At 39.0% G+C, this 11,778-nt stretch overlaps 1 protein-coding gene across 1 annotated transcript; it reads left to right on the forward strand.

Moving 5' to 3' along the window:
• The first annotated feature begins 489 nt into the window (after positions 1-489).
• On the forward strand, positions 490-11,137 carry naaladl1 (N-acetylated alpha-linked acidic dipeptidase like 1). Its single transcript, XM_067520018.1, has 19 exons — positions 490-797; positions 1,000-1,172; positions 1,416-1,537; positions 2,766-2,885; positions 3,176-3,368; positions 3,603-3,696; positions 3,792-3,896; positions 4,339-4,424; positions 4,520-4,639; positions 4,963-5,048; positions 5,188-5,251; positions 5,425-5,492; positions 5,584-5,675; positions 6,606-6,699; positions 6,906-6,987; positions 7,096-7,269; positions 7,498-7,585; positions 7,682-7,774; positions 9,001-11,137. Exons 1-19 carry the CDS (start codon positions 598-600, stop codon positions 9,176-9,178), a joined length of 2,232 nt encoding a protein of 743 aa, XP_067376119.1. The 5' UTR covers positions 490-597; the 3' UTR covers positions 9,179-11,137.
• The last annotated feature ends 641 nt before the right edge of the window (positions 11,138-11,778 follow it).

The following is an 11,778-nucleotide window of genomic DNA, read 5'->3' on the forward strand; positions in this document are numbered from 1 at the left end:
CATGATTACAGTCAAATCCGACTTCCTGAAATACATCAAATAAATATTTCAAAAAACATGTTTTGTTTTATGGCTCAAAAAAAAGAGTTAAATAAATAATAAATGTAAATCTCTTATAAATGTAATTCAAAATATTTTCAAATAAAATAAGTCCATCTTAATGGCAAAATGTTGCTTTTTAGTTTTCAATTAAGTTTGTTTATATCCAGTAGTGGCACATGAGTGTTTGGTACAACATGTTATTATCCTGCTCTTCACGCTTTCTATAGGTCCTTATTTGCATAAAGCCTCCTTTTTTTAAATCGCTTTCAAATTTATACTGTCACATTAGAAATGACTGGTCTCTTCCTTGTCTATTGAAGTTTAAACAAAATACATGAGGCTTCACCGATATCCAAAAAGACATTAAAATAAATGGGTTTTACAGCCCCTGTTACATAAACAGGGCTAAAGTCTATCCCATCTACAAACATTAATGAGTAAACTTTACAATGAGCGTGTATTTATCTTAAGGGAGGTCACTTTAGCAGCTGTAGTGAGAACAGGACCACAAGGACGGCAAACTATTTTACCAAGTGGCTCATCTGAGGCAAGAGGATGATAAAACAGGTGTTAGTTGGTGTTATATGTGGTGCTGCTGTACTCACTGTTGGTATCCTAATTGGCCACTTTGGTATCACTAAGACCGGCAGCTCGGCTCCATCCTGGGTGACAGATGTGACGAAAGATGTGGACGAAAGCCTCATTGACAAGTTCCTGTCCGAGGTGGACAACATCCAGATTCAAGAAAACCTAAGGTGAGTTAACCAGTAAGAAATCAACACAAAATGCTGTCAAACGTTTAATCACAATATGTCTTCCTATGAGGTCCAATGAGAAAAAATGTGTCAGTGTCAGTGAAGTTTCAGAATGTTTTACAATCTTTCTGTGGTGTCTTCATAGAACAGTACCATAGCTGAACCATAAGGTAATCAAACTTTTCCTTGGCCTCATCCGCAGGGAGTTGACTAAAGTGCCCCATATGGCCACCACAGCTGGAGATGAGCAGACAGTGCAGTTTATGTTGAAAAGATGGCAGGACCCTGAAACTGGTCTCGATAAGGCCTGGAGGGAGGAGTACTTGGTCTACCTATCGTTCCCTGATCCTACGAACCCCAATAAGGTCACTGTAGGTGAGTCCACAGCTTGTTGTATTGGATTAGGAACGAGGAAGGGAAACCATTCTAGGTATTCAGCATGTTAGGCTGCAAAACCTGCAGTAAAACAGGTCAAACGGGCGGTAAGACGTTCGTCCACGTTATTACAGTTCTTCTTTTATGTTTCTTCAAATGCATCAAGTTTAGCGGAGGATGCTTACTTTGTTTGCTTGTCTGTGAAACAACATTGCATTTTATACCAACTTGCTAAAATTTCAGTGAGCCCATCTGACACTGTGTTGCACCAAGTCCGAGAAAAAGAGAAGAATTACACTTCAGACCAAAACGATCCCGAGGTGGTTCAGCCGTATGCTGCATACTCCCCTGCTGGACACCCAAAGGTAAAGAGCTCCAACCCTATGTAGATTACTAAATTAAATTGAATACTATTTTAAGTCTAATTTGGGACATTTACAGAAAGCATATGATCAAGTATAAACTGTAAAAATTCCCCCCACTATGTCTAAAACAGCTGCATTAATAACCAGGTTCCGCTTAACAGAAAGGGGAGCTGTGCACAGCACCACTGAAAGAAAAAAGTAGAATTCACTTTCAAATACGCCACAGAATATCTACAATGACGTATTCTAACGCCAGATTGTAAAAGAGATGAAGCCCTAAATATGGGACTTTAAACCTACATGTCCAGATGTGAACCGCATTTCTTCCCCGGTGTATGAAGTTTTACACCAAATACTGATTTCCACTCTTTTTTTAAGTAAAGTATTATTTTAAAAAGGTAATGAATTTGCATCTAATACGTTACAGTCTTTTTGTATGTATGCACCATATATGCACAGATTTGTGACATAAAGCTGTAGGTTCTGTTTATGGAGCTTTCTGGTTAAAAGAATGAATTTATGAGCAGCAATTTACTGTAACTATAGAAATCATTAAGACACATTTGTGGCACATACCCATCTGTCATAAACATAAACTTTGAGGCTTTAACACACAGAGATCATCAAATGGCACCTTTGGTAAACAGAGTTTATTTTTGGTGCAACATAAAAATCTGAACAGTGAATGGAAGGAAACAATAATTTGGGTTAAAATACAGTATATGTATTTTTTAATACTCACATACTCATTACCTTTTTGGTCAAAGCCAGATAGATACACCTAGTGTGTTTCATAACCATTTGAAGGTCTTAGATAAAATTATCTGCAAGTTATGAAGTAGACAGTTAATAAACCAACAAGTCCATCAAGACTATCTGATATGTGATATTGTTATCTGTGACCATCTCTTTCAAGGAAGGAGGGGAGATGATAAGAGTAGCAGTGAAAGAGGAGGCTGTGGTCACAAGTAAAGATGCACTTTTTTTATCTGCATTATGTGTGTGTGAACTGACAGAAAAGCACATTGGTCTATTCTGAGATGTGTGATGATTTTGGAAGGAAGTGTTAGAGGTCCCTAAAAATCCACTAAAGCGCCTTTTTTATTCTCATTCATAAAGTTTAGTAAAAGTGTTAAAAAGGGCAGCTGTGTTTGAGGCCATTATGTCCTGATTGTATGTGAATATCTGTCTGCTGTTAACATTATGTTGACTTTTCTGATGGTTTTAGGGGAAACTGGTTTACGCCAACCAGGGGAAACCAAGTGACTATCATTTACTGAACCAGACAGTGGATCTCAGGGGAACTATTGCCATTACCAGATATGGTGGAGCAGGAAGAGGAGCTAAAGTGAGTTGCACACTGCATTAATTAGTGACTGACCTCTCCACTATAATAAAACTGCTGTGCCAAAAGCCTCAGTTGTTAGTGTTCTGGCAATTGTTATTACAAGACTTGTATTATTATTGAGACAGCAAATGATCTGAAGGACTAACAACGTAACAGATGTAACAATCTCATGAGTTTACAGTCAAATAAGCATCTAGATCACACAGCTACCAGGGTGGAAATAACTGTAACACTCTAACACAAATTTGACAAATATAATTGTTAACAAATGACCTGTGTGTCTCACCCAGGCTATCAATGCAGCACCCTACGGTGTGATTGGTGTGCTTGTCTACACAGACCCTTTGGACATCAATGATGGTCTCATGTCAGACACCAGTGAGACATATCCTCACTCTTGGTATCTGCCACCCTCAGGTGTGGAGAGAGGTTCCTTTAACGGTCAATATGGAGACATGCTCACGCCCTACCTGGCTGCGAAAGGTAACTTATGTGAAATGAGTACACAAGGTAGCCATACAGTAAGACTTTTTTAATTGCATGTTTAGTACGTTGCTGCACTTTGGCCCCAGTACTGTCACAAAGGGAAGTTTTACAGCTGCTACAAAAATTTACACAAAGAAAAAAGGTAATTATACTAGGATGTTTATCTTTTCTAGAAAATCCTCAGACACAGAAACAATTTTACTAATTTACTAATGTTTCAATGTTTTGCAGAGGGCACCTACAGAATCCCAGTGGAGAACATTACAGGGATTCCTCCCATTCCCATTCAACCAATTGGATTTGAAGATGCTTATATATTAATCTGGTCTGTAATTAGATAAATTTGCTTATGGAATAAACAAAGCCCCAAATAGTCAGTGATGAACTACTTCTGACATTTTTTTCCTTTGGTCATATCAGTGCACTGGGTGGAGAAGCAGCTCCTGCTTCTTGGCAGGGAGCATTCAACTGCACATACAACTTTGGTGGTCCAGGGTTCAAATCTACATCTGCTTTCAATGACAGGTAGTCAACTGCCAGGCAAATTCCTGCATAAGCTACACTGAATTAAATACACAGAATTAAGAGCATTTATTTTATCAAATGAACCGGGTTCACAACAGAGAGAGGAGGAGCACCAATCTCTTCCACATTAGATGATAACATGGATTCAAACTACCGGATAGGTACCAGGAAGTCCCAAAACAACAAGCATACTCTGTGTGGAGGGAGAACGGGACCAGTGAACCATTTGCATTTCAGTCCTACTATCAAAACATTTGCTTTACATTTTATTTACTTTTTGTTAGATGTTAGTAGGCTTGTTTCACACTTCAGAATCACTGCTTTTTTCAGATAAAAAAAAAAAATTAATAAATTATAGAGTGAGTTTCAAAGTAGGGTCTATACTAAGCCATTGTGTATCTCTTCCTGGTTGCTTCATACTTATGTGGAATATCTGTTCCAGTGATGTGAAAATGGACATCTTCAACCAGGAAAAGATTAAGAACTCCTCCAATGTGATGGGAGTTATCCGAGGAAGTGTCGAGCCAGGTGAGACTGATTCCCAAAGTCAAACCAAAGGATCAGCTGATGGGATGTGAATAATCTGTGGCAACGCTGTGTTCATGCTGTGTGTGTGTGCACAGATAGGTATGTGATCTATGGGAACCACAGGGACAGTTGGGTTCACGGTGCCATCGACCCGAGCAGTGGGACAGCCGTCATGTTGGAACTGACCAGGGTGCTGGGACGGATGGTCAAGCAGGGTGAGGAGAGTCATGGCTAACAGACTCTGTGACTATGTAGCTAGTTGGAAAATGTAATAAAATATCTTTTCACTTAAGTTAAAATGTATCTCAAAGTCTTAAGAATGCAAGAATGTAACTTTATGTTGTTATTTGCATATCTGTACAAAGATTAGTTTCCAGAGGGCTGGCATCATGAAGTAAAAAATATTATTTTGGCACTTATAATAATCACTATGATGTGAGTGGATGCCACATGGAAGCATGCAGTTGCTATTTACAATTGCATCATGCTATTTACTGCATAGGCTGGATAAAAGTTATTCTGTTCATCTTTGTGGCAGGCAAATGGAGGCCTCGCAGGTCGATTGTTTTTGGGAGCTGGGGAGCAGAGGAATTTGGCCTAATAGGATCCGCAGAATACACAGAGGTGATTTTATTTAATCCAGACACATTAGATATAACACCAAGCAAATTATTTCAGAATTGTCACTACATTTGCCGCGGATTTAAGTGTCACTTGTTTACTTAAAGTAACAAATGTGACCTTGATCTTGTATTTTTTGCAGCAATACTTTGCCAAGCTCAGCGAACGCACTGTTGCATACATCAATGTGGATATAGCTGTTTTTGGTAAGAAGCTCCACCTGCCAGAGTGAATGTGTATTATATGCTATAATTTCAGTTCTTTAGCTCCACCGAGACAGATGCAGCCTTTATACAAATAATCTCAGAAATTCCTACATGGTTAAAGTCTTGTAGATCTTGGATATTAACAAGCTTAAAAATCATCTTGTATCTTTCAGCCAATGCCACCCTCAGAGCTTCTGGGATGCCATCAGTACAGAACGTCATCTTCACAGCTGCAAAACAGGTGATGTCATGTTCAGGTGTTCTAATGCACCATTTTAAGTTCAACAAAACTGTTACGAGGAACCTTTCACATAAAAGTGTTTATTGTTAAGGTTGCTGCACCTGGACTGGACTCCACATCTGTGTATGACAACTGGATACGATACTCCAACAGGACAAGCCCGAATCATGGAACCATTCCCAGGTAATCAGCGACTGTTACACCTCTCCCAGGTCTCCCACATCATCCAACATCATTACGTCTGAGGAGAAGATTTATCATGAGCTATCAGTTTCTGTCTATTTGCAGAAAGTTGGCTAAATGTATTGCTGCTCTTGACCAAAAAGCTGTGATCAACATTCTGAATTAGATTTTGTTTCTGATTGAACATTTGTAACACACGGGTTAGGTGTTCAACTGTCCTGGAGTGAATGAGACAGCCAATGCAGGCAAAGTCACTAAGAATTGTGAACCCACCTTAACCTTAACTGATAAAATGCTTGTTGGTAGAAAGACTAATCAGAGGATCCTGATTGGACAACAAAGGAAGAATTAAACTGAATGGCTGCAAATGGGTAGATGTACCGTTTACTTTGTGTATCTGTGTGCAGATGAAAACATACCGTACACTCATTCTTAGTTAAAATAGTGAAGATGGCAAAGTTAGTTGATAGGCATTTTTCACAGCAGACATTTTGACATCTCATTATGAGAAAAGCATAGATGAATGAAATTTCAGCAATGATGCCTTAGTTTCATCATGTGTACACAATATCAGCAACTTGAGTTGATTATTCCTGTGGCTTTCCTGCTATGAAATGTCAAAATGTGTGCTGCGGAATAAGTCTATCATGTTACAGGTTAAAGCCAGACACAAAAGGATTTCTGAGATAGGATGTACGACATCTGTCCATTTTTGTTTTTTAGAATATGTCTATAATGATTTGCCTTTATTTAAGCAGTGCTTAAAGTAGCTGGAAAACATCGAAACATCATATTAAAAGAGGCAGGAGGTGGGTTTTAGGAATGCACCAGTCAAGTTGAGTGTGTAACAGTGTGAAAGTGTAGCAGTTTATTATCAGTGCCTCATTGTTGGTTCATTATTAGTTTATATTTCTCTTTATCTCTTGACAGGATGGGATTTCTGACAGGGGCTGGGAGTGATTACGCTGCCTTTGTACATTACCTGGGAATCACTTCCATGGATATTTCCTACACATATGACAGGGTATGAATGACTGTCTCCTTGAACTAACTATGTGACATGCAGGGAGTCATCTGAAAAAAACAAATCTTGCAGTTTTGCATACTATAAAACATACTGCACCCAAATATTCAGGCCACTAAAGACAGGAGCACGGGTTAATCTTAAATTTCTATGTCACCTTACTGCACTGTTTTAAATTAATCATATGAATACATTTCCTCAAACAGAGCAAAACAAATGCTAGGATTTATCCTGCATACCACACAGCGTATGATACCTTTAACTACGCCTCGGAGTTCATTGATCCCGGTGAGCAATGCTGTCTCTCCTGTTATCACACACAGGATCTGATATCAAATCTGACAGTTGAAGACACAGTTGTGGATAACATCTCATTCTGCATCCTCCATCTCTCAGGGTTCTTAAGTCACCAGGCCATTGCCAGGACAGCAGGAAATGTCCTGATCCGACTGGCTGACAGCCTGGTGTTGCCCTTAAACTGCAGTGACTATTCTGAGAGCCTGGATGATTACCTCAACACAGCAGTATCTCTGTATGAACATAAACTGAAGGCTTGGAAAATATCCATGGGTAAGACCATGGTTAAACATGTTGAGATGATAATTGTAGGGACTAAAATTAACAATGTGTCTGGATTTTGCATTAACCAAAATGCTTTTTAGAGCAGAAACCAAAACATACTAAAAGTGATAATAAAGCATCTTTTGGATCCCATCTTTTGACAGCACTAGCAGTCACAGGGGTTAGAGAACTTGAGGTCTTTGCTGAGAGACTACAATGATCTGTGTCCCATTTCAGAACCACTAAAACATGCAGTGGCCAGCTTTCGCAGTGCAGCTGCCCATTTGGACCATGTCATCCGTACTTCAGATTTGGCAAAGGAAACGTAAGTGCACACACATACTTGCATATTATCCCTTTTACCATCCATTTACGAATCGACTTTAGTCAACCCCCCCGTACACATTATGTCTTCTCTTAGGCCCCTGAAGGTCAGAAAGATCAATGACCAGCTCATGCTACTGGACCGAGCATTCTTGGACCCTCTGGCCTTCCCGGATAAATATGCATACAGGTAAACCTTTTTTGGCCCATGTCTGTATCTTACATGCAAAATTCAACCTCGTACCTGTAGTTTGTTGTATATTTGACAGCCAAAGGTAAATGCTTGTCTCTAAGCCCACTGCCTAATTTTTGTGCCTACAGTTTTTTTCCCAAATATTTAAAAACTGTTGAATGGATTACATTCACAGTGCTTAGATGTATCTTTCTTCCCATCTCTCCAAATAAATGGGCTTATTTGGCACTGGAAAACTTAAAAAGAAGGGATGTTCTCAGAAGCAGCTCAGCAGGCTGGAGTATGTGTAAAAAAGGTGGTATTTATGAACAAAATATAAAAAAGCGAAAACAAACTCCCACCTTCTTTCTCCTCCACACAACCACCAAGCATTTTGGTCTTCTTACCCGTACAGGTAACCATAGGGTGAGGTTACTCACAAATAAGAGGCAAAATATAAAGGCTAGATATTTTATCTACAGCAAACATCACAAAGTGACTATGAGTGTGTGTACACGTCTCTAAATACACTCTCTTTATTAGAATATAATTGTCTTCAGCTTCATGCTACGGATCCTTCTTAAACTTGGTAGCACCCAGCCTCACAGTGCTGAGCACACCTGTCTCCACTCTCCTTCATTAAACTGCTGATCCTACTCTACCTTCACTTTGTGGAGAAACAACACCCAAAAAAAATTACCTTTAGCCCTGTATGCAAACATATAAGTTATTATATTATACAAAACTAGTATCTCAACAATTATATTAATATTGTTTGTAATTTTTTTTTTCTTGTCCTTTTGGCTTATCTCGTGAGTTCAGATTCGCCACAGCGGATCATTGTCCGCATGTTAATTTGGCACAGTTTTAACATCAGGCGCCCTTCATGACAGAATCCTCCCCAATTTCTACCAGGCTTGGACTGGCACTGCACAGCTGGGTGATCAAGAGTGTGATCTTGTCACAGTATCTAGCTCACATTGGTGTCACCATGGGGTTGCTTTTGGATGATGACTTTTGAATCAAAATGAGAAAGATTTTTCTTTCTGGCAATTATAATCTTGTTTTATCGTCAGAAATGTATTTTTGTTTTTGTCTCATTTCCTATTATAACATCATTTGTCTCTTCCCCTGACTTTCTTTCACACTCATCTTCTCATTGTTCGTGGGTCACATTGTAGCAAACTGTATCTTTATTAACTACTCGGCTGCCCACAGTTAAATCACTCTTTATTTCCCTGCAGACATGTTATCTGGGCCTCAAGTAGCGCCGGCAAGCCAACCTTTCCAGGTCTGGCAGATGCCTTCGCCAGTGCCGAGTCATCGGGTCATTCCCGCGACTGGGATAAAGTCCACTTTCACCTGTCAGTCCTGAGCCAGGCCATCGAAGGGGCTGCCCAGACACTTTTAGATGTCATATAGATAAAAAGAAGAGGAAGGAAGCAGTGAGAGCGGTACATGCTCACCATGATGCAACTATTTATTGTTAAATTAAATAAGGGATCACCAAAGCTCACAACTAAACAGTGATACGATTGATGTCTTCTATCTTTGTCGCAATTCATTAAAGATGAATCAACAGTGGGTGTTGAAGTTATGACTACAGTTGCAGACTGTAAGACTTTATCTTTTCTTGGTATGTAGGTAAAAAAGACAAAGCTGTCTGTTTTCTTTAGAACATCAATATCCAGCTCTTTGATTGTGGTTATGTTAAACTTCATTGAGATAATATCTTATCAGCAGTATGAACCTCCTCACTAAAACAGATGGGAGTGCGCACATCTCATCAATTTCATTAACATTTTGGGTTTGTATTTTTTTTTTGTACTTGAGAAACAATGACAGAGGCTTCTATTTAAGACATAACTAGATGTTTCTTAGTGTGTGCTAAATAAGCAGTGGTACCGTAAAGCCACTCGTATGAGTGAGGAAAGCACAGTGACTGCAGAGACGCCAAGATCTTTAGTTGAAAGCATTTGCCAACCACTAAATATGCATCAATTGCAAGCAGGGGGTTTGCAAACTGATGCAAGAGAAGATGGATGTCCTGCTGCTCCTTAGGATTTGGAGCTGCAGTACTAGCACATGTCACCAGGGGTCAGAAAGTGTTTTCAAACAAGCCTATAAAGAAAAGCAAAGCAGCACTGGGGATTAGAAAAGCTGCTGTCCTGAAAGTGGAGTGACAACAGAGCCCCACAATCCAGTCAAATCAGCCATCTGTAAAGGTAATTCCACAGATCTATCTTAGGACAATGCCAGCAATAATATTCTTGACCCTGGATAAAAGTAATTTAATTGGTAGGAATGATTTTTAAAAGCTAAGGGGAGAGGTGGGAAGGAAAGAAGCATGAAAACCGGTCCTCTCTGGAACCATGGGTTCTACTCCATAACTTTCTTTGTTACTCAGGCTCTTCTGTAAACACAGCCCTCTTGGGTACTGCTGGATTTATCCAGCCCCTTCCCCTCTAGTTACATTTTAGAGCGTTAGTCACACCCATCTGAGCCCTTGGAGCCACTGTAGAAACCCAACTTAGAAGTAGCACTAGTGTGAAAATAAATAACTGTGTGTTTGTATGGGTTGGTGGATGAGAGAGTTGGGTAGGTTCATTTATTTTTATCTGTTATTATTAACCATTAATGTTAACTAAAATGGAGGCTCCTTAGGATTTGAATTATACATGGAATTAAACATGGAGTGAGCAGCGCTTGTTGAGTTAAAAGTATATTGAACGCAACACAAGACACCAAACAGACGTCTAAAAAAGGCAGACTGCAGGTGTACGTCAGAAAAAACTGCAAGATTTATATTTATCATGTCATTCATTAACACTTAGAGATGGAATAAAACAGCATATGACCTACACATATCTGGCAGCGGTATCATTGTCACCCACAGTGGCTATACAGTATGTATCACTATATATCTATCTATATATAGATATCAGGGTATCAGTTGACAATATAAATCCCCCGCAAACAATATTTGTGTTAGTATTTGCTCTATGTTACATAAGCTGTACAATAATGTCATTAGAAGATAGATTACATATTAGCATCAAGTAATAGTCCAAATTTATGTATTGCAGGACTGACTAACAGTTTATTTTGACAGTTTTGTGGGTGAGATATTCTGTAGTTGCGTGCAGAAATCTTCCTCAGTATTTTTAGCTAGTGTATATTTACAGCGCATGCATTATCTTTTCAGCAACACCCTACTTGAGATTCACAAAAGTTTCTGAACTGCCAGTCTGTTCTTAGCCATTGAGCAGTCTCAGTGGTGCACAAGACCCCACTGGTAGAAGCACCTTATAGCTCAAAAGGCCCAGGCTTCATTTGATTTGTGTCCATAGTACAACAAAGGAAAATATTTGAATCTAATTTCTCACAGTTCTTTTTGTGAATGTTAGTCAGCCTCTGTTTTATCATGTTCTATTTCAGATGGTCTCTTTCCAGTGTGACATTTTGCATCAAATATGTATTTTTGAAATATGATGCACTCTCAACTAGAAAACCTGACAAAAGCAATGAATGTAAGGTGTGTGGGTTATTGGAAAATTATATGTGAACTGATCTTGTTACTGATGTTCTTTCATTCATTTCAGATAAATCCCACGCTACATAATGGAATTTTCCATTTTATAAGATGCTAAACATTAGTCTTGAAGGGAGGCTATTCACTCTGCAACACTGAATAGCATCTTGCTCCAGAGATGCTTTGACAAGTTGGAAATTGCTTCCATTTCAAAGGGCTTCCTCAATGACAAATGACAATGCTGACATAAAAGTGACTGAAATGCAACCTTAATCCTGATCGGAACAGGAAAGATGAAACTCAAATTCAGACTGCTCTAATTTAATGATGGCGTTTTACAAAAGTAGCTATGTAACACACTTTACCAAAATTGCACTTCAACGAACAACACACAATGAAAACTTGGACTTATACAATCAGAAACAACAAATGCAGATGCCAATCGCAGAGTTTATTCTTTTAATTATACATAGACTTTTTCCCCATATTA

Source organism: Channa argus, chromosome 11 (assembly GCF_033026475.1).
Source record: "Channa argus isolate prfri chromosome 11, Channa argus male v1.0, whole genome shotgun sequence".
In the NCBI taxonomy this organism is placed as follows: Eukaryota; Metazoa; Chordata; class Actinopteri; order Anabantiformes; family Channidae; genus Channa; species Channa argus.

Excerpts from the sequence above, each read along its gene's own strand:
- naaladl1 (XM_067520018.1), top strand. The coding sequence starts at position 598 with ATGATAAAACAGGTGTTAGTTGGTGTTATATGTGGTGCTGCTGTACTC. Across the intron at positions 6,700-6,905 it reads TTTCCTACACATATGACAGG|AGCAAAACAAATGCTAGGAT; the intron begins GTATGAATGACT and ends TTCCTCAAACAG. Across the intron at positions 7,270-7,497 it reads GGCTTGGAAAATATCCATGG|AACCACTAAAACATGCAGTG; the intron begins GTAAGACCATGG and ends GTCCCATTTCAG.